The sequence below is a fragment of the Sinocyclocheilus grahami genome, unplaced genomic scaffold (genome assembly GCF_001515645.1).
Source record: "Sinocyclocheilus grahami isolate Dianchi unplaced genomic scaffold, SAMN03320097.WGS_v1.1 scaffold415.1, whole genome shotgun sequence".
NCBI lineage: Eukaryota > Metazoa > Chordata > Actinopteri > Cypriniformes > Cyprinidae > Sinocyclocheilus > Sinocyclocheilus grahami.
In genome coordinates this window covers 529862-554263 of record NW_015505594.1, presented here as the reverse complement: position 1 = coordinate 554263, position 24402 = coordinate 529862, and the positions used below count along the sequence as shown (strand labels likewise).

The 24402-nt window shown below is 36.7% G+C and overlaps 1 protein-coding gene across 3 annotated transcripts in view; it reads left to right on the top strand.

Annotated features, from left to right (window-relative positions):
- Positions 1–24402, top strand: part of LOC107551128 (IQ motif and SEC7 domain-containing protein 1-like) — a 201725-nt gene that overhangs the window by 42695 nt on the left and 134628 nt on the right. For all 3 annotated transcript variants that reach the window (XM_016232624.1, XM_016232625.1, XM_016232629.1), the window contains exon 2: positions 22639–22674. In XM_016232624.1, coding sequence (XP_016088110.1) covers positions 22639–22674 — 36 coding nt within the window. The remainder of the gene's footprint in view (positions 1–22638; positions 22675–24402) is intronic.

Below are 24402 nucleotides of genomic sequence, written 5' to 3'. Positions count from 1 at the left end.
AACTATTAAGAAACATGATTTAAACAAATTACTTTCAAATGTGGAGTGTCACGCAGGGAATTCTGGGAATATCAGTTTACAGTTTGTTTTTTTTTACTGTAAATTATACATTGATTTGTTATTTTTTTTTTAGTTCTAAAAATTGCACAATTAACAGCATTTTACTGTAAAATTACATGAAATGTCTGGTAAGATATTTTACAGTTATAGTTTGGGAACTTACTGGTAACCTATTAACAGTTTTGTTTTCTGTAGTGTCTTTACAATATTTTACAGTTAAAATTACACTCATTTTTTACAGTGTACTACTATGTATGAACATGTATGTAATTATAACACACACACATATATATATATATATATATATATATATATATATATATATATATATATATACTTTTTTTCTTTTTGAATCATGTCATGTATGGGGCTCTGTAAAAATGCCTACTATTTCACTTGCTAGTTTTAAAGAATATAAATAGTGTGCAGTAATTTAGTAACTAAATACAGTAGTGAGCTTGTTTTTCCCATGACATCCCAGAATTCCTCACCTGTTTTGAGGCCTGTAGCAGGGCTCGCAAAATTTCAAAATCACTGGTAGCCCTTCGAGCAGACATTCTTCAGATTTTGGTAGCCCAAAATGAGTTTAAGTAGCCCGCATAAAATAAAAATCATGGTAACACAAATGACACTTAAATAATGCAATACACATTTATTAAACAACAGAAGATGTAACATAAACCCAAATGTACATAACTGATAACAAACATGACAAAACTATTAAGAAACATGATTTAAACAAATTACTTTCAAATGTGGAGTGTCACGCAGGGAATTCTGGGAATATCAGTTTACAGTTTGTTTTTTTTTACTGTAAATTATACATTGATTTGTTATTTTTTTTTTAGTTCTAAAAATTGCACAATTAACAGCATTTTACTGTAAAATTACATGAAATGTCTGGTAAGATATTTTACAGTTATAGTTTGGGAACTTACTGGTAACCTATTAACAGTTTTGTTTTCTGTAGTGTCTTTACAATATTTTACAGTTAAAATTACACTCATTTTTTACAGTGTACTACTATGTTTTCTTCAAATAACAAGTCAAGAGAGTAGGGGTGCAACAGATCACAAAACCCACGGCTCTGATCATATTGCATTATCATATCAGATTTTGAGTAACAGATCGGGTCATTTTACAGATGAGCAAAAAAAAAAATGGTTCTTTATTATTTAAATAACAGAATACTTCTTTTATACCCCAGCAAAAACTAGTAGCATATAGGGATGTAACGATTCACTCAACTCACGATGCGATGCGATTCACGATACTGATTTCACAATACAATTTTCTCACAATTTCTCTTTTTAACAAAAATGAGATTTAAGACAAATTATAAATGAAAAGGTGTCCTTTTATTATTTCTCCAACAAAATGCTGCACATTTCTTTGTGGAATTGAAATATGTCACATAATAAAACTAACTTGAAATTTTTAAACAAATCCCAAATCAAATAATACGAATAAAATAAATATCTTCATATAAACAAACTAAGGCTTTGGCTGTGCTTTTTCCATTTAAAATCAGAGGCTACCACAATCCAAACAAAGATGCTAAATACATGTTATTTAGATTGTATAATTTCGAAATTTTTGAAGCAAAAACAGAATGGTTTGATTTTAGCTTTGTGAATGAGACTCAAATGTCACTCTCTGACAGCAGGTGGCGCTTATGGAACAGCAGGTATTTATAGGCTGCTGCCCCTTTAAGACCGAATGCACGGATCCAATATAATGACGCACTTGAGATTTCTTCCTCCACTGTTTACGTTCACTTAAGACATAACCGACTGTGTTTACGAGAATACTTAACGAAACAGTTATTTTGAGATAGTTTTGTGTGTATTTTTGGGCTTGTGTTCATTCAGATGCAAGGATACGCGAAAGAGGAATCAATTCTGTGTACGCGCATTGTCTGAAACGCAGCTCTCTGTGAACAGCGCAAATCAAGGAAGGAATTCTATATCACTGTTCAAGATAGCCCGTCGGGCACGGTGGTGAAACATTTTGGTAGCCCGACTGGAAAACACAACAGCCCCGGGACGTTGGGCTAGTAGCCTGCTGTAGGCTTGCAGGAAGCAGCACAGGAAGTGAGGTCAGGGCTGCTGGATGCCTTTGGGAAGTGTATAAATGACAGGAACAAAGACAAGCTAGAGATAAGGTGACAGGAAATGGCAGGATTTAAATGCATACTGCACCCACCCCCCTCCCCCAATGCTTTTTTTCCCCTTCCCTGCCTCATTTTTTCTTTACAGAGGGACAGCAGCGTTAGGCCGACGTGTGTAAAGCATTCCCTAACAAAGGGATTTGACGAATAAATGCAATATTACTGTATTGATTCATCCGGCCTGGATGTAATCTCAAAGAACGGCTGAACAATGAGCTTAAATCGTGTGAGCATTAGCTGTTATGAAACCGCAAGCGAGCCGGTGCTGATCAAGTTTTTCTTTCTGACTGCAGAAATGACTCCTGCGTTTGAATCATAAAAGCAAAATCCAACAGCAGAAGCTGAAAATCTGCTAAGACCCATGTATAATGACTGTTTTGTAATATTCTTTCATATTCTTTCTAATTTCCCTTTATAAAATCATTTTCAGCTCAGCGGTAGACCAGCCTGGTTAATAACAGTGTGCATTAGACAGTCTTCTCATATTAAAGGAATATTTCACCCAAAAATTAAACTTCTGTCGTTATTTATTCACCCTCATGTCGTTCCAGACAAAAGGAGAATATTGAAGGGGCTTGAAGCGACGAGGGTGAGTAAATGACATAATTTTTAGAAATGTTCTAAATCCACTTAGCCATACATTGTTCGTCTTTATGGTGCATTACTTTGTTCATGTTGGGCTGTGATATTATTTGGAGCGCAACAGTATTTCCGCAAAAACAGCTGAAGCGGTATGTGAGCACAGCACAGTCAGCATGAGCCAGCAGTGGTCTTATCAGCCCGGCCATCCATCCTGTCTGGTGCTTTTGGGCTGTCATTACTGTTTGAATACAAACTCATCTTCTGATATCACAGAGATATAGTCGAACATTTCCACAGAGACATACTGCGGGTCAGCACTTTATTTTTGTGCTGTAACTTTATAAATCTTATTGGAGTATGTGTTAAACCTGCTAAGTGAGGGAAATAACTGCCAAGTAAATCTCTCTGGCCTTCAAACGGCCGCATTTGATGTCAGAGACTGCTTTATGGAGCAGTAATGAGTGATGTGAACATGCAGAAGCCGTTTTAGAGGCTAAAATCAGCACTGCTTAAAGGGATAGTTCACCACAAATGAATATTGTTATCAGACATTTAATAATCTTTATGCTATTTCTTTATCTGCAGAATGGAAAAGAAGAATATTTTTCAATTTTTTAAAACTATGCAATTACAACGAACAGGCATTAAAATGAACATGAAATTATAAAATCTAATCTAAATGCATTTTATTGATTATGTTGTGAATCATTCATCCGGTTTTTTGTTTCTTTTGTTTTGTTTTTAATCAAAATATGACTTGATCATTGCAGACTTCTGCAATTATTAACCCAGTACTTTCTTACAGTCGACTGCAAGTTCACATTCAGATCTCCATCCAATTAGCAACCGATGGACAGAACCAAATGGATTATCTTTTTTTTATCCGTTTCTCAATCGTAATATGGAAGAAAATATCTGTCATTACTTCTGTTTCATGATTTCAGGTTCCGTATACGTATCATAAAAGTGGCACACCGTGTTCTTGACATCTGCCCTCATGAATCAGTCTGAATCAGATTTTTCAATGACTCGATTGATCCAATTCGCTTCTTTTGTTTGCCATGGAAGAAAGAAAGTCCTGCTGGTCTGGAACAACATATATTTCATTTTTGGATAAACTTAGATGATGAACACTGACATCCGTAGTACTTACCCTGATCTTCTCAACTTAATTCTTTCAAAGTGGTCTAACTACTGGCGGTAAGCTTATAATTATATTGTGTCTTGCGGGAAATGGTCCACTGTTGTAAAACTAGGTAATTGTGCTGAGCCATTTTCAGCCTGATTGGCCTTTTTGAATTGAGTAGGTCAAAATCGCAATGGAATTTGCATTAGGAAGCATTTGGAGGAGGAATGCCAGTTATTTGGTAACCTGCCATATTTTTTCAGTTCCACATTGTAAGCTTTGAGGATTAACTACATAAAAATTTCAATTAAATAAATAATAATTAAAATTAAATACATTTTCAGTAACATGACAGTAAAAACCAATAACCATATTTTATTGTGGCCACAGCTTTACAGCCAAGCGAGCCAAAGCGATAATCAAACACCATTCGGTCCTCTCTGATGCAGTGTATGGCCAAAAGTATGTGGACACCCTCTTCAAAATAACAGGTTTTGCTATTCCAGTCATTTCTGTGAGGATAAATAGATATTGTAGAACTTGACTGGCCTGCACAACGCCCAAACCTGAACACCACTGAACACCTTTGAAATGAATTAGACCGCAGATGTCAAGTCAGACCCTGTCACTCACCATCAGTGCCTGACCTCACTGATGCTCTTCAGTCTGAATGAGAGCAAATCCCTGCGTCTGTGTTCCAACATCTAGTTGAAGGCCTTCCCAGAAGAACAAAAGCTTTTATAGCAGCAAACGGAGGGATTAATGCTTTTTTGCTATGCTTTTGAAATTAAATGTTCAAAGACGTTAGAGTGTCAGTCAGGTCAGGCACTGATGTTTGGTGTTAGAATCTGCCTTGCTGTTCCAGTTTATCCCAAAGGTATTCAATAGAGGTTTTTTTTTTTTTTAAAGGTGTAGCTTGACTGTAGTTGACCTATATTTAAATTATGAGTAGCTTAGGACGCTATAGTTTCAAAGCGGCTTCCCCAACAGTGCACATTATTGTGTTCTATTATGAACAAAATTTTATATTTTCTATTAAAAGTTTTGCTTTGAAAGCGACTTTTTTTTTTTTTAAAGCTGTCTTTCTTCAGTTTTATATATTTTAAATAGAGCACTGCATAGTCCCCATCATTTTTCTTTCATGTGTACAAAGCTGCAGAGAAAACTGTGATGAATAATTTTAGTGAGAAGCTCTGGCATATCTATTATAAACAGAGAACCTGAAAGGCCCTGGAGCATGACTTCATTCACCTGGGAAAAAGACCAAGGCAGCACTCTTATGCAGAGCTGCTGTTTTACAAAATCCCATTTCTTGCTGTATTAGTCAGTCCTTTTCTTGAACTTTATAGGCTTACAGAAAACGGCCTTAATATTACAATTTTCACGATGATGGAACGATTAGTCCTGCTGAGAAAAAAGGGCCATTTCAAGACTAATTCCTTAGGCCTGATTAAATTAACTATTTGCGCTGAAGGTTCTAACTAGCTGCGAGCTGCTGTCTGGCTGATCGTGCTGTAAAATATGAATGGTTCGATGCATGATTCTGATTTGTTAATGCATGTAGTGCATTACTCATTTTCTCATTGATATGATGTACTAATGCAGTGAAACATGGTCTTTAGCTTAAGCATGTTGAGGACCCCAGTCATCACTCCTAGAAAGTGAAGCCTTTTAAAGGAAGTGCAGATTCAGTGAGCGTGACTAAATGCCTTTAAAAAGATTACAGTACAGTCAGTGGATGAGAATCAATCGGTGTAAGATGCCGAGGTCAGGCGTGTTACTGCAAATCAGGATGCACAACAGCTTGGGCCTGTTTTTCTTCTGGATGGTGGATTATGTCTGCTGCGTATGTATTTCACTTTGTGCTGTTTTATGGCAGTGAAATTGCTGTACGAGTACAAAAAAATCACTAATATTGGCCATATTTTAGCTTCTAATCTGTTCCACAGTCATAACAGAGTTCATCACACATATATTAAAGAGATCACCCAAAAATAAAATATATTCAAATGTTAGTTTGAATAAAATTACATAAATTACTGTAATCTGTTTTGAAGTACAAGTTTGTTTTCGATGACATCAGGGGAAAGAAATGATAATCCACAGCTAAGCTATCTGGAATTCATTATCTTAATGCAGTTTGATATTTACCACTGTTCAGCAAATGACATCCGGAAATAACTCGCAAAGGCGCAAAGCAAAGAAATAAAGTTGCCTTCAAGGAGAAAATATTTCTAGTGTTGTTACACGTGATATGCAGCTGAATGAAACCGAACACATTGTAAAATGCATTCTTATATAGACCAAGTCTACATAATTTAGTTAGCAGAGTGGAATGCATGTTACAAGACCCGAAACCGAAGTTCAGAGCCCATTTTATTGGATGGTTCTCATTAGAGCATCTCTTTAAATGGCAATTTACATGTGACCCAAATTGCTGCCAGTGCTGTAGCATAGTGGCCCATTTGAATGGAAATGAATGAGAAGAGAAATGCAATAGCTATAGATTATCTGTCAGATGCTTGTTGCCCATTCATCATCATGCTACATGAAATTTTAGTTCAGTGTTGAAATTTGAAGGTTAGCTTTATAGGGGAAATAATATCATATTCCTGGTCACTTTATTAAAGCAGTTGGAGCATGAGGCACACATGAAGTGGGTGAGCTTTAGTCCCTGCCAGGCTTGACTGCTCACATTGCAACATGTTTCATTAGAGCTGACGTTCATGCCAAATGGATGTACCCTGAACTGTCAGACTCCTGAGTGCCATGATAAATTTGACTATTTTCTTTGGTAAGTGAAGGGAGGACCACCTGATATGGGCTAACTCGGTTCCTTCAAATATGAATAACCTCACCGGCTACATATCCACCTGGCTATGTGTCATTTCAGCTGGAATTGAACATGGTGGTAAAACGGGTATTTCTGTTCAATCGACTGTACTCCACCAGGGCGTTTTGCTACATACTGTGCACACAAGAATCAATAGAAATTCAATTGGCATTAGATAGAGACTTGGGCCTGTGTATCTCCCATTTAAAACGGCAAAGTCCTACATTTGCTGCATGGGTGGGCATTAACCCCTGTCGCTGAGTAAAAAAAGAGCACTGCTGAGGGGAAAAGACAACTTGGATTATCACCATTTGTATTCAGTAAATCTGAAGAAAGTTTCTGAATTCTTGTGGATAAAGAAACATTGATCCCATATTGATTCCATAGTTTAGGCCAGGACTTCGTCCTTTGCCAGTGTTTGCGTTTTTCTTCTTCCCTCATCCACTAACTGGAAGAAGATCAGTCTTTACCATTTTTTAGCAAATTTTCATATCAAAATTGATTGATTACTTGATTGATGACTAATTACTTGAAGGTGAAAAATTTCCCCACACAGATTTCACTTTTAAAGCCAGTTAACATGATTATTTATTTTTTTTACTGTTTTTGTACCTAATATTTTTCAATATTTGTAAAAATGACAAATGCAACGAAAACACAGGTATCGGTATCTGCAAGTACCAAAAATAAAAGTATCTGTATCAGACTCGCTCTGGAAAAAGTGGTATCGATGCATCCCTGTGGCTTACTATTGATGACGTATAATTGATGATGACATATAATTCACATTTTTGCATGCTTCCGGTTACAATTATACTATGATGGATTGTTTCCATATAAATTTGTCTGTGAGCAGCTAATATCTGCGACAGACAGGATCGAGTGCCGTGTGAAGTTGTGGCAGTAAATCCAAAGGGACAAATACTTCAATAAAACAGTAAAAACAGGTGTTTTCTCCTCCTGAGTTTTTACCTAGTTACTGTGGTAAACAGCTCCTGTTGCTGCTGCTGGTGCTCATGGCAGACTTGCATTGATTGTACAAATGTACCATGGTTCAGATCCAAATAATGCAGTTTTTAAAAAGAAAAGAAAACTGGTGGAATCATACTCTGTTTGGACCAAGCAATCGAACCAAGAGTGAAAACAGCCTAATAGTTGCAGCACACTAAATGTCAGCATGTCCTTTTCCTTTAGTTTCAGTCCTTTGAGTTTAATTAGTACTGGACTACGGTGTCTATGGCTCTACATTTTCTGAGTTGTAAAGCACCGTTCTAGATGCCCGAGACAATACTCAGTACCTCAAGTAACATCTAAATTAAGCCAACAAAACTGCTTTTTCACACAATTCTTATTTTAGCACAGCACATCTGTGGCCTTTGAGTGATAAACCCTTTGAATGTGTGAGGTTACAGGTCTAGGGAGAGTCAGTCCCTCTTTTTCCATTTTAAAAATGCGATTTGCCTTCCAGGCGCTGATGCATGGGCTGGCGGGTGAAAAGGTTAATTTCATTGCCCTGCTGGATTAAACAATTTTCGGATTTAATGGGGAGAGAGGACAAAAGGAAGCGAATGAAAACTTGACTTTTGGTGACCTTTAATGGACATGGGAGCCGGAGCCGGAGCCAGCGCCAGCGCCAGCCGCAGGACAGGGCCAACACTTCCAAAACAGCACCCACAGGTGGATGGTTTTTAACTGGGCCGTTTTTTTTTTCTTCCCTTTATAACTCTTTAGCGTGTGGTATTCATGTTCCATAGTTTAGGCCAGGACTTCGTCCTTTGCCAGTGTTTGCGTTTTTCTTCTTCCCTCATCCACTAACTGGAAGAAGATCAGTCTTTACCATTTTTTAGCAAATTTTCATATCAAAATTGATTGATTACTTGATTGATGACTAATTACTTGAAGGTGAAAAATTTCCCCACACAGATTTCACTTTTAAAGCCAGTTAACATGATTATTTATTTTTTTTACTGTTTTTGTACCTAATATTTTTCAATATTTGTAAAAATGACAAATGCAACGAAAACACAGGTATCGGTATCTGCAAGTACCAAAAATAAAAGTATCTGTATCAGACTCGCTCTGGAAAAAGTGGTATCGATGCATCCCTGTGGCTTACTATTGATGACGTATAATTGATGATGACATATAATTCACATTTTTGCATGCTTCCGGTTACAATTATACTATGATGGATTGTTTCCATATAAATTTGTCTGTGAGCAGCTAATATCTGCGACAGACAGGATCGAGTGCCGTGTGAAGTTGTGGCAGTAAATCCAAAGGGACAAATACTTCAATAAAACAGTAAAAACAGGTGTTTTCTCCTCCTGAGTTTTTACCTAGTTACTGTGGTAAACAGCTCCTGTTGCTGCTGCTGGTGCTCATGGCAGACTTGCATTGATTGTACAAATGTACCATGGTTCAGATCCAAATAATGCAGTTTTTAAAAAGAAAAGAAAACTGGTGGAATCATACTCTGTTTGGACCAAGCAATCGAACCAAGAGTGAAAACAGCCTAATAGTTGCAGCACACTAAATGTCAGCATGTCCTTTTCCTTTAGTTTCAGTCCTTTGAGTTTAATTAGTACTGGACTACGGTGTCTATGGCTCTACATTTTCTGAGTTGTAAAGCACCGTTCTAGATGCCCGAGACAATACTCAGTACCTCAAGTAACATCTAAATTAAGCCAACAAAACTGCTTTTTCACACAATTCTTATTTTAGCACAGCACATCTGTGGCCTTTGAGTGATAAACCCTTTGAATGTGTGAGGTTACAGGTCTAGGGAGAGTCAGTCCCTCTTTTTCCATTTTAAAAATGCGATTTGCCTTCCAGGCGCTGATGCATGGGCTGGCGGGTGAAAAGGTTAATTTCATTGCCCTGCTGGATTAAACAATTTTCGGATTTAATGGGGAGAGAGGACAAAAGGAAGCGAATGAAAACTTGACTTTTGGTGACCTTTAATGGACATGGGAGCCGGAGCCAGCGCCAGCCGCAGGACAGGGCCAACACTTCCAAAACGGCACCCACAGGTGGATGGTTTTTAACTGGGCCGTTTTTTTTTCTTCCCTTTATAACTCTTTAGCGTGTGGTATTCATGAAGGCAGGTTGTGTAACAATGATAAGCTGGAAAAAATTGCAAGACAACAAAGAAACAAAAACATTGAAAGTGATTCTCATTTATTTGTTTAAACCATGATTAAGTTCATTTTAACAGCAGGGGAAATGAAATGATACTTCATGATACAGATCTGTAAAACTTGGCATGGTTTTATCTTATTTATATTCTCAGGCATCAAACAACACAGTGGCGAGAAGTTTACTTTGTAATAATTCATAGCCGTGCTCATGTCTGCTCTCCCAGTTGGGCTCTGTCTTGGGCAGGAAAGTTCTGCAGTGTGAGTAATTTCCTTTTGTCCTGAAGGGCCAAACAGAATTCAACACAATATCCCACTGCGGCCATCAGCGTGAAAATTTAAAATGTTGGGTAACACTTTACTTGAAGGGGTGTGCACAAGACTAACATGACACCTTCATAATCATGACATGACACGCCGGAGCCAGCGCCAGCCGCAGGACAGGGCCAACACTTCCAAAACGGCACCCACAGGTGGATGGTTTTTAACTGGGCCGTTTTTTTTTCTTCCCTTTATAACTCTTTAGCGTGTGGTATTCATGAAGGCAGGTTGTGTAACAATGATAAGCTGGAAAAAATTGCAAGACAACAAAGAAACAAAAACATTGAAAGTGATTCTCATTTATTTGTTTAAACCATGATTAAGTTCATTTTAACAGCAGGGGAAATGAAATGATACTTCATGATACAGATCTGTAAAACATTTTATCTTATTTATATTCTCAGGCATCAATCAACACAGTGGCGAGAAGTTTACTTTGTAATAATTCATAGCCGTGCTCATGTCTGCTCTCCCAGTTGGGCTCTGTCTTGGGCAGGAAAGTTCTGCAGTGTGAGTAATTTTCTTTTGTCCTGATGGGCCAAACAGAATTCAACACAATATCCCACTGCGGCCATCTGCGTGAAAATTTAAAATGTTGAAATTATTTATGCCAGCACAAACACTGACCGTTCTGAACATCCTCTTAATGAGGGGCAGTTAGGAGTTCAAAGCATTAGAACGGAAGTATAAACATTTATGAATCAACAGGCAATCAGAAAAGAATGAAGATATTAAATGTACAATCCCAGAGTGTGAGTGCTCAACATAGATAAGAATGCAAAATGTTTTTTGTGTGTCTCAAAGTTCAATTGGTCGAGGATGAATTACTGTGGCTGAACATAACTGAGCGAATGACACTTAATGACAGTTGTCATAAACATGCATAAAAACCCTTCATATTCATGACGTGTCATGTCTTGATTATGTAGGTGTCATGTCATGATTATGAAGGTGTCATGTCAGTCTTATGCACACCCCTTCAAGTAAAGTGTAACCAAATGTTGAAATTATTTATGCCAGCACAAACACTGACTGTTCTGAACATCCTCTCAATGAGGGGCAGTTAGGAGTTCAAAGCATTAGAACGGAAGTATAAACATTTATGAATCAACAGGCAATCAGAAAAGAATGAAGATATTAAATGTACAATCCCAGAGTGTGAGTGCTCAACATAGATAAGAATGCAAAATGTTTTTTGTGTGTCTCAAAGTTCAATTGGTCGAGGATGAATTACTGTGGCTGACCTAATTTTCCCAAAGTATCTGAATCCGACTAGTGAATTGTGCTAATGTGCTTAGCGATTAAGTAATTGCCCAGTTTCCATTGTTGACTAATAATAGAAGTAAAAGTGAAAATCTTTGTCTTTAGTGTAAGACAATGTTTCTTTAAAATGGGTCAGTTTTAACACGTTAGCAAGGAAAAAACATTGAAAGCAATAGATTTATTTAAAAAGTATTTTCTATTCACATTTTATATTTTTCTTTGTTTTGACGTCTACATTTGAATTAGGGCTGCACGATATTGGAAAAAACTCACATTGCGATGTTTTTTTTTTCTGCGATATGGAAAAAATATCTGATGACTTCAATAGCTTTATATTTGGAAAAAAATTATCAATGATTGGAGTGATTTTGTAGGCGAGTAAATCGGCATAGGAAATAAACAAATTACAAGCATAGATAAATAACAGAACAAAGATACAAATGAAATAAGCAGTGCTTTATATTTTTCAGGTAAGTCTAGCAGTATTCAGATACAGAAATTGAATAAAAAAATGTAAAATAACACTGCATAGTCTTCACTATAAATTAAATCTAACAAATCTGTGTTAAAGCTACAAAAGTGATTTTTCTTTGTGTTTTGTTGTTTGATTAATGTTCATGAACAGAGAAAGCAACAAGAACATTAAACTGCTGTGAACCAATATACTGTTACACATGCATTTTCTTTCTCAATTGTTTACCTTCACCTAAGCCATAAGCAACTGCGTTTGCAAGGATACTTGCAGAGCACAGTATTTCAGGCACAAATAGACACAGAAGTGAACAGAATTCAGTGTTCACGTGCATCTGTGTGGCTCTCACTGTGTCTACACTGGACGCGAGCGGCACGACGCGACAAAATACAATAGAATCCATTATAATCAGTGATGCTGTCTGTCTACACTGGATGCGGCGCGGCATGACAAATCCCCGACAGTAAACTGATGCCGCGTTCTCTTTATGACGTACTGACACAAAGTTCAAATGATATGCAACGGTCACTTTGTTGCATCCAGTGTAGACAAACTTTGCGGCCGTTCACATGTCATGCCTTAAAACGTGTGGGAAAACACCAGTCGTGCCGCTTTCTCTTTCTTTCCAAAGCACTCGGGAGCTTGCACTTTCGTGGTATCTGCCGTTGCTAAGCGACCGTGACCTGCGGTTTCAACAAAGGATAAATGGATTTCCAGCACTGAAAATCGTGTGCTGTAGCTCTGCTACTAAATGTATTTAAAATCGGTATCTCTGTACAGCTGTCACCTCCGGTGTACACACCGTGTCTGTGTGTGAACAAAGAAAACAATCAGTATAAATATAACAATCAGTAGCCTATACTAAACATCACACATCCTGCGATGTGACTATCGCGGATGCGCACATTGCGATATCGATGCTGAAACGATATATCGTGCAGCCCTAATTTGTATCATTTAAAACAATTCATTTAAAATACATTTTTAAACATTTTATTTTTTTAAGTACAAACCCAGTTCCAAAAAAGTTGGGACACTGTACAAATTGTGAATAAAAACAGAATGCAATGATGTGGAAGTTTCAAATGTCAATATTTTATTCAGAATACAACATAGATGACATATCAAATGTTTAAACTGAGAAAATGTATCATTTTAAGGGAAAAATAAGTTGATTTTAAATTTCATGGCATCAACACATCTCAAAAAAGTTGGGACAAGGCCATGTTTACCACTGTGTGGCATCCCCTCTTCTTTTTATAACAGTCTGCAAACGTCTGAGGAGACAAAATTGTATATATATATATATATATATATATATATATATATATACACTGTATATATAAATTAATAATTTTTACTCTTTATTGACCATAACATAAAAATAATTATTTGCCAAATTATTGGCTATTATTATTTATATACTATTATAGTATTTGTTCTTATGTATTTAGTATTTATTTAATTTAAATCAGTTGTTTTTAGTTTTTGATCTAAAATGTTTTCTTTTTTCACCCTTTTTTCATTTGAAAAAACTAAATGAAAAATAATTTTTTTTTTTTAATTTTTATTTGGTGTGTTGGTTGCCACTTGATGCTATATAAAATTTGGTTCCTGAAACAAAACCGCATGACCGAACGACGGGTGTAAGTAATACCACGCTTAATCATATCTTGTGGTGCTCAGATGTGCCCATGACGATAGTGTTATAGCAGTCATTAAGTGTAATATTTTGTGTAATGGGGCTTTGCTATCAATGTATTTCAGTGTCTGAAGCTGGGAGAATTTGCATTAGCCCAGAGCAGACAGCTGTTGTATTGATGGTTCTGTTTGTCTGCTATACTCTCAAACCACCATTCCCTTTGCCTGGAGAGATGTCCAACCCTTATATTTTATCCACACGTGTTGCTGTATAACACAATGAATATCAATAAGCTATCTGAGCATAACCTGTTTGAGTATATGGGTAGATATGATTTGTTATTCAAATTAAGTGCTTTGATTTAATTGTGTTCATAAGCATGCCATGAAAACAAGCTTAGAAATGATGATTGATTTTGATAGGACCTCATTAGAGCAATAACGATTAGGGTCATTATAACCTTGTGTTGTGGTGATTGAGCAGCAGTGTTATGTTTCATTGGACTGACATCGCTCTCCGATAGCATGATACGTGAGGTCCAGTGATTTCATTAGGCCAGAAAAGATGGATGGATGGTTAAAATATTGCAGATTAAATATTGTATTGTTTTCAATAATTTTGTCAGTTTCCCATACAAAGGAAATTTTCTAGACCAGGAATGCTGTTGTTTTGTTTCCCATCGATATTCACTATTTATATATATATATATATATATATATATAATGTGTGTGTGTGTGTGTAGTGTGTGTATTTTGGCGCTTTTCCACTGCGTGGTACGACTCGGTTTGCGTTTCCACTGCAGTTCAGTACCGCTTTAGAGTGGGCGGGATTATTCACATGTCGTTATTGTTGCGCCACCTCTGCTGCCGCGACTCCTGAAGTCTATTGTTTGTGGTATTCCACATTACATTTCTACATTCCAGGCGAGGCGAGGCGCATCTCAAACAAGCCTACTTTTTCATTCCGCATCACCCCATCAAGCTCTCGCTGGATCTGCACCTCTGCTATCAACGAGAGATACATCTGTACTTCCTCAACAGATCACGAAACAGACATTTTTTGGTTGTTAAAAAAGGTGCGCTCATTCAAAACAGTTGCATTCGATCCTTCGCTAGCTGTGCTGATTTAAGTCTAGCGGTTCTGTTGTGTTTGTGTCGCAAGTTCAGTGACAATTCTCTCCAGCCAATCAGTGATCAGCAGAGTTTACACGTCACGTTTTGGTAATGTTAAGGTTCACTTGGAACCCCAACCGAGGTGGTACTAAAAAAAGTACCAGGTACTGTACCCAGTGGAAAACCCCCCAAAAGTGAACCGTACTGTGCCGTACCATGCGGTGGAAAAGCGCCATTTGACAGCATTGTGGAAAATTAAACGTAAAATACAGAGAAAGAGATTTTTATATGTAGCTATTTATAGTTACAGTATTTATATGTCTGTAGCAACTCACTACTATCTTTATCCTCTCTAAGATTATAATAATAGTGACGTGATGTGACGTGATTTGACATGACGTAAAGTGTAGCCAAGTATGGTGTCCCATACTCGGAATTTGTGCTCTGCATTTATCCCATCCAAGTACACACACACACAGCAGTGAGTAGACACACAGTAGTGAATTATAGATATAAATACGTGATCATTAAGATTTTATAAGTAAAAATTTATATTTTAGAGCATGGTAGAATTTCCTTTTAATACAGGTTAGGTTTGGTTTCAAATTCTTGGTGGTGGCTTGGTGGTGTTGTAAACTGAGGATTTTGTTGCTGACGACACACAAGACCTTCAGACTGTGCTATCTTTGTGTCCTTCGTCGTGTGGTCTGTTACTCTGGAGTTAGTTTTTTTTTTAAACACAAGTCACTGGAGGCCACAAAACGATTGCTGTGCAGCATTTTTCTCAGACATCTGTTCCACGGCCACTCCTGTGGGGAGGCACTGCCACGGCTTTGAAGTGCTGGAGCTGTGATGTTAGATTTGTGCTTGTCTCACACTTTGTGGAGGGAGTCCAAACTCTCCTCACTGTAAAAAGCCCCAGTACGCTGAACTTTTTCTTTCTTTCTTTCTTTTTAACTGCTGTCTTGTTAAGAACTGATCGTCTTTTTTTGATGATCTTCAATATTCTGGTTTATTCTTATACTATAAGACCTGTTCCCTGGCTTTTAATATCAAGATGTCATTTCATTTGCACTGAAGGTGAAGCTTGTTAATTTTGCTTTGAACATTTAGAGCTGAAAGTTCAGAACATGCCAAAACAGTGGGAGCAATGATTGTAACAAAGAGTGACCGTCAAGGGAGGGTACAAAATTAACATTCACCAAGCACCAAATGCATGTTAAAATTGGCTGAATAAAACTGCAGGAACTGCAACGTGTTTTAAGTTGAATTATACGAAACTGTAGTTTGATACTTTTAAGTGATGCAAACTATTCAAAACAAAGACCACCAGCTAAAAACACATCTGTTGAGAAAAACATTCATTTTGTTCATTTGGATTTCAGACCCATCAAGCTGATTCTTCTCAATGTGTTAAAGGAATAGTAGGCTACACCTAAAAATGAAAATGTGCTGAAAACATACCACCCTCAGGCCATCCAAGATGTGGATGAGTTTATTTCTTTATCGGAACAGATTTTGGAGAAATTTAGCATTGCATTGCTTGCTCACCAGTAGGGGTGGGCGATATGACCAAGATCTTGTTTCACGGTATGATACATTTTATTTCATGATAACGATATGTACCCTTGATATAGCTATTTTTATTTTATTTTTGTTATTAAAAATTAAGAAAAAGAAGCAAATTACAAGCACAACAGAACAAATAAATATGAAATAACCTTTTAATTTATTCAGCTACAGTAGGCTAGGTATATTTAAATATTTAAATATTACAGAAATTGAATAAAGTGTATAAAACATTGCATAGTCTTCACTGTATCAATCAAACATGATTAACAATGACAGACAGCAGCAGGTAAATAAGGCTACTGTCCCTTTAAGACTGACTTCACGGATCCAACATACTGAAACACATTTTCACCCAAATGTTTTACATTTATTTAACATATAACCGACTGTGTTTACTTGAATACTCCACACGATGGGCATTATGACATAACTGTGTGTGTATTTGACCATTCAAGCACAATAAAACAAGAAAGAGGTCTGTTTTTGCGATCGCATGCTGTTGAGAGAGGAGCTTTCAGTGCGTGCGCTTCGGCTGTGTGTCAGTCAGCATTGAGTTCTTTTTCACTGCTTATTGCACTTAATAACTCTACCAAGTGCGTCCCACTCTATATTTTCTCATTCATGCATGTTTCCTTATCACTCAAAAGACAACGTTTAAGCAGTACTGTGTTACGCAGATATATTTACATACCGCAGAATACACGATATAGCAAAATCTCTCATGATAGACACTTTATTTTGCGGTAATGATATATATACCGTCATACCACCTAGCTCTACTCACCAGTGAATGAGTGCCATGCAGAATGTATTATCGAGGAACCATGGTTACATGCGTAACCCGAGACATTCCCCTTCGAGGGAACTCCACGCTGCGCCCCCTTGTCATGCCCTCGGCCTGCCTGTTTACGTCTCCTTCAGACAGCTAAGTGGATGGCGTATTCAGCAGGTGCCCTTTTATACTTCCGGGCATGCCTATGTATGCAGCGTCTTGTTCCCTCGCTGGGAACCATGGTTACATGCGTAACCCGAGACTATTTATCTCTTACAAACATGCAGCTTTTCGCTTCACAAGATTTTAATTGATGGACTGGAGTCATGTGGATTACTTGTGGATTATTTTTATCAGTTGTTTAAACTCTCATTCTGAAGGCACCCATTTACTGCAGAGGATCCATTGATGAGCAAGTGATGTAATGCTAAATTTCTCAAAATCTGTTCTGATGAAGAAACCAACCCATCTTGGCTGGCCTGGGCTTGACTTTTCCCTTTAAAATTACATTTACTACAGAAGAATGAATACATTTTATTTATTAAGGAAGAGCATCCTACATGTTTACAGTATCTTAGATCATCTGTTTTATTCCTAGTTTAAAGTGTCTGACCCGGTTTTGGCTGGTGGTTATTTAACCAGAGCTAACTTGAAGTCTTTAATCAAAGGCATAGCAGAATTTGTATCAGCATAGCTGTCTACTGAAATCATTAAATGGAATTTCTGCTGTTGGTAAAGAGATGAAGAAGAGCTCCTCTTGGTTTTTTTTTTCTTCTCTTAAAATTAATTTCTGTTAAAAATAAACAAACGGTCTGCCAAAGGTTTCAGGTTTCCTATTGTGACTTTCAAGTAGTTCCAGAGAAGTGTAGTGGCATCAGTTTGGTTTGAACATCCATAGGGGTGATGTTTGTTTGTTGTTGTTGCTGTAGAGTGCAACAGTGGGGTTTCAGAGTAAAAATCTCATTCATTTTCTCCATAGAGAAATTGATTTTTAACGTTTACTTTAAACCTTTCAAAGCTGATCTGCCATGAGCTCTGAGATTAAGCGATGTTATATGCTTCTGTTGAAACCCCAATTCGGTGTGAAATATCATGGCAATAAACAATACAGTATTTAGTTTTAATTAAGTCTGTCTTCCTACAATCACAAAATACACTACTATTCAAAATTATGGGATTGGTAGGATTTAAAAAATATATATTTTTGAAACAAATCTCTTGCATTAAAAAAATGCATTTACTTCATCAAAGATACAGAAAAAAAAGTGTTGTGAAAGATTATTACAAATTAAAATATTGTGAACGATTATTACAAATTAAAATATTAATAATATTAATAAATAATTGGTGCTCAATAAACATTTCTTATAATCAGTGTTGAAAACAGTTTTGCTGCTTAATATTTTTGTGGAAAATGTGATACATTTTTATCAGGATGAGATGGAATTTTATTGTAGCAATATAAATGTCTTAAACGTCACTTTTGATCAATGTAATGCATCCTTGCTGAATAAAAGTGTTAATTTGGCCACAAACTAACATTATATATATTTTTTTTTTATTAATATAATCGTACTGCAAGTCAATCATTTCATATTGCCATTAAATTCCTTTAGAATATTTACATAGTCTTTTCTTGTTTTCATTTAATACTTGGAACCAAGGCCACTGGGAAAATGTGTGTGGTCACTCTTATGCTTTATTCTTATTTTTTTCCCCTTCTAATAGCTTGTCATACCACAAACAAATTCAAGTAATCATAAGTACAGTGATGTGAGATCAATAAGATAGCAGTCGACTCCGCTCTTCTCTGGCCAAATGAACACAGATGGTATGATTACCATTTCAGGCTGCATCACTAGTCAGATTGTGGACTGATGTAATTCAGAATATTTCATCCAGCTCCTGCTTGAAGATTCGGATACGTCATGCCAGCATTTGATGGGAGAAGTTGTACTCTATCCAGCAGGGCTGTCGTTTAGCCAGTAGTGGACGACTGGCTTAGCAGTGACTGTAAGCATGATAAAACTCCATTGTGGTCCTGGCAACTCCTGGCTTGACACGTTCATTGCTGGCTGTAGGGGTCTGTGCAGAGGACTTGTCTGGTTCTTGTGGTCTGTGCCGATGGCTATCAAGTCGGGAATGTTCAGTTGTTGTGGTCTTCGCTGACATTCAGGGCTGCATTGTGGTCATCTCAGGGTGCTGGTCTGGTTACGGACTGGATCCAGCTAACTATGATAAGCTTGGGACAAAGATGAGACCGACATAAAAATAAGTAACAATTATCGGATGTTAGCACCTGTAATCACACAAGCACATTTTCCTACAAAATGCCATGAAATCCACCAATTTTTATGTTTTAAAGGAACATTCCACTATTTTTTTAAATATGCCTATTTTCCAACTCCCCTAGAGTTAAACAGTTGAGTTTTACCGTTTTCGAATCCATTCAACCGATCTCTGGGTCTGGCAGTAGCACTTTTAGCTGCAGCTTAGCATAGATCATTGAATCTGATTAGACCATTAGCATCTCGCTCAAAAATGACCAAAGAGTTTCTATATTTTTCCTATTTAAATCTACCGCCAGCCCCGGAGATCGGCTGAATGGATTCAAAAACGGTAAAACTCAACTTTTTAACTCTAGGGGAGTTGGAAAATGAATTTTCAAAAATAGTGTAGTGTTCCTTTAAAAGGATACACATAACTACTACCTTTAAAAACAAAAGTGTGCCAACTGGCATTTAACGAAGTTTGACATTTTGGGAAATGTGTTTATTCCTTCCAAGATTTATTAGAAAATCTCTCAAGTCGAAACAGTAAACATAAAGCTACAGCCAGAAGCTGGTTAGCTTAGTGTAAAGGCTGGAAACAGGCAGAAACTGCTGGCTTGGCTCAGTCCAAATTGCAAGGTGTTTTCACTGCAGCATGTAGCACGATGACATACTGAATTAAATCCAATAGATAGTGAACGTTGTAACACACGTTGTAGGGGTAGGGTTAGTTTATACTATTTATCCAGTACCTTTAGGTTTTAAAGCTAAGATGTGATAGTTCATCAGTGCTATCCAGTATGTCAGTGTAACAAGAGGTTATGAATTACAGGAACTGGTAGGACAAAGACAAAAGCCTCCACAGGAGAGAGAGGGCAAAGATATAATGAGGGAGGTGAATTTTAGTCAAAGTTGTCCACATTCTCAGAGTCATAACTTGAGGATGATAAATCGCTGATTTAAAAAACAAAACAAAAAAAACTTAAGAACTTGCTTGAGAATTTCGCGTTTAACTTTTGTCATCCTGTACTCCTGTCTGTACATGCAAAGAGGAACCACTAATAGCTTTATAAACACACTTTAAATTGCATACATTTGTGAAGATGTAAACAAAAATTGGATCAAAACAATATACCAGAACCGAAAGTTTACTTAAACAAGTAGGTATAATGTTAGCTTCATTTCACCTGCAATTATTACTTGAAAGGGAAGATAAATTACCAACATATTCGCTCAGGACTGGATTCAAATGTGGATTTAAGGTAACTAAATTGTTTTAGATTTAGTTCCAAGAAATAAATCCCATCCAAATAGGGCTTTGTTAACTTTTACTGCATTTTATCAACTATCACTGCACTATTTCAGAAGTTAACACTTGCTAAACCATTATAATGAACCACCTATGACCCTGTTAGGCTGTTTTACTGTACTTATAAATAAGGAATATATACACAATTTTTAGATAACGATGTGTGTTATGTGTTATAACAACATGTGACTGCTTAATTAGTCAATTATTTTACCAAGTGGTGAGTTTTAACATGAACTTGCATTTAGCGGTGCCAAAAATGAGCAGAAACAAAACAAAGAAATCTGGGAAAGTACTATAAATTAGTGCAAAGTGTTTTGTTTATTTTATGACCAAGTATTACTGGCAATCTGTAGTTTATCCTTACAGTCCAGACAGGTGAGCTAAAGCACTAACTGCCATGTCAGCGGTTCGCCACATTCATTGATGTATGAGTCTGCTAGCAGCTTGCATAGAATGCGACAAATTGAGTTTTGAAATCTGCCATTTACCTAGTCGGGAATAGCTACAAGGCAGTTGTTGAGGTAAAAGGAATGACCACCAATAAAAAAAAAAGTGCATTCAGAATTCTTTACAATTATTATTAGGGACAACTACACAGCTTTTAGACATTTTCAGAGACATGTCAATACCATTCGCTCTTAACACAGTGGTCACCTCAACAACTCTTGATACTGTTTTCATTATGTGTGTGACCGTTTTGTTGCGTAATGGGATCAGAACCAGTTTTCTGTCCAAAGCTTTCTGACATCTGTCTGAGAGCAAGGCTGTCGGCACCGTTAGTCCAATGAGGACCATAGCATTTCTAACAAAGCCTTTTTCTCTAAGGTAAACTTGTGAATTATTAAACAAAGGCTTGGGCTAGGGGATGCCTGAGGTAATCTGCCAGTCACAAATGTGAATATTAGAGCTCTCCATCACATAGAGAAAGCCTGCTGCTATTGAATCTGATCGCCACTGGGTGTTTACGGCATGGGGAATACTTCTTTACTTCCTAAAAAAGGCAGAATTTAATTATATAAATGTGATGATCTATGTCTGTCATTGGGTTGTTTACAGCTGATCTGTCAATCATGTTTTATGCTATATACAATTAAAAAAATTATTTCATACACAGAATCATACATACAAAATAAGGTAAGTTTGACCTTATTTAGAAAGAAAAAGTAGAGCCAGAAAATGATTCATTTGAGTAACCTGGAAAAAAAATAGTGGTGTAGGATTTACCCATTCACTCAGAAATTGCTAGTAAACTTTACATATAATTACATAGGAACTGCAAGTAACACATCTAGTCAAACAAAATTTTAAAGTAGAAGAACTCAAATGCGATTTTCTTGTAAAACATACTCCAATAATCTGTTATATTTATAACTTCATTTTTTTCAGTGTATATATTCGTTATAATGTCCATTTTTCTTATGTGAAAGAGATTGTTTCAGTCACTGCTCTAATTATATAGGGAAGCACCCATTTGGAATGCTGCAAAATATAATATAAATGCCTGAAATATGCAGTTCAATTGAAAAGATATAATATTCAAACTGTAAACTCTTATTAAGACATGTAAAATATTCTGTAAGGGATTCGTCAGACTGATTCAAATGATAAGTGCTAATTTTTTGAGTGATTTTGATTGATTCATTAAAAGGATTCATTAAAGATTCTTGTCACTTGTTCAAGAATCGCACTATACTGGTTGTGCTGTGAGTTTTGAATTCACTTAAAAGATTGAGTTCATAAGAGTCATTTGTTCATAAATCGGACTCCACAGGTCACGTTGAATGTTATTGCTGGCATCACTTAGGCAGAGTTAAGGATTCATACTGTAGATGAATTTAGAGTGTAGCCCATATGGTTCAAAACAACAAGAAAGCTTTTTTTTGTCAGCACAGGGAGGGTTGTTTTGTTGTTGGAAGTTTAATGTCAGGGTTTTTTCATTGCCTTTTTCCAAAATTTCAACCTCTAACTCTGTCTCTCTTTTTTGTCTCCCTCAGGAATGAAAGTGAAGGCTTGCGTGTCTCAAATGTCGGGTAGGTTATGAGAGTTATGAGTTTGCTCATCTGCTGTCATCATGATGCTCTCGCATTTCTCATTGTCATGTCAAACTATACGATGCACATAATTTAGTAGATGTCATGTCATTTCCATGACTGAGTCATGCATGTTTATTGGCATTTTCTGCGTCCTGTGTCAGATGCACATTATCTTCTTGGATGGACATCCTCATTGTCCCCATCACAGATTTGTAATTGGTTTCTCTCATTGGGGATTTATAGAAAACTCTGACAGTGAAAATAATTATTTTATTTTTTTTACTTTTTCTATGGCTGATTTTTGGATTATATGGACTATTTTTAAGCTTTTTAGTTTATGTTCAAGGGCATTGTGTAATCAGGGTCATACCTTTAACTTAACTTTTTTTTGTTTGTACAATTTGATTCAAAGCCTTTTAATGGTGAGTTTATCTATAAAAAGTGAAATATCGCCTTAGGCATTTAGTCACTTATTCCCCATATGGCATGGCCAGTTTTGTCTACGCTACTTTATAAAATAGCATGTGATGAATAATTTAGAAAAGGTATTCATGTTGATAGTGTGTACTATAGTTAGTGGCAATTTCATTTATTTTATTAAAATGTAATTAACTTGTCCTATTAAAAATAAAAGTTTTAATAGGATAGATTAAATCCAAAACCACTTCATATTCAAAGCAAAACTGTGACCACTAGAACAGCAAATTATTTATTTAATTATTTATTTCTTAGAGTCATCGTGTAGTTATTTATTTATTTATTTATTCATTTGCTGAAATCACAAGACAGTGGCGGATGAAGATATCAAATGAAATGTGACACAGTTTCATTTGAGCATTTCGTTTGTCAGAAGGAATAATTATTCTAATTATTTTAATTAACATCTAATTATTATTCATAGGCTAAGTTTTTTGCATTTCGTGATGTCACAAACAGGCCGTCTGTGAACCACTTTTTAAAGCAAAGTGATGGCCATAAATATCACGCATACTGTACAGTAAAAAAATCAAACCCTAAACTTTGAGAGACCTTTTCATCATCTTGAGATTGCCGAGTTATTGCTCAAGTGGCAAAAATAAGACATATGTTTGTACTGTCTGTCTACTTGGCACTTCGATGAGACATCGTGAACATTTTTTTCCATCAGTTTTGAGCCGTGGGTCTCTACATCATTGTGATGGATTCTTTTAAAGGACAGGTCTTCAGAGCACCTGTGAAGCAGTAACATTTGTGGGCACCGTTGTATTGCAACTCAAGTAGAACGAAAAGATGACTGCTGCAGTATCCATTCGGATGAACATTTATGGCTGTTTCAACAGTAGGTTATTAAGCGACTTAATTAGGTCCTCGCTCAGTGCTGCAGTGTTGTAGCTTGCGAATCAATGTACCTCAACGCTTCCTTCCAGCTTGGGGTGGCATTAGATTAGATGGAGCAACGAAATCCTCAGGGACTCTTTCATACATCCAACAAGTCCTCCTCAACACTCGTAGCGTTTTGTGAGCCACTGAAACGGTCTTGTTCGGGGTTTGCTGTTGATCCCAGATTTCATCAGCCAGTGAAGTTTGAATTGAGCGCTGGAGAGGAAATTGTTGCAAAAGAAGCTCAGACTGCTTATCAAAGCAAGAGGCTCTCCCTAAGGAGTGCTCCTTGAAGAACATTGGACTAGTGCAACAACATTAAACATGATAACACACAACAGTTGTCAGTAATTTGCAAATTATCTG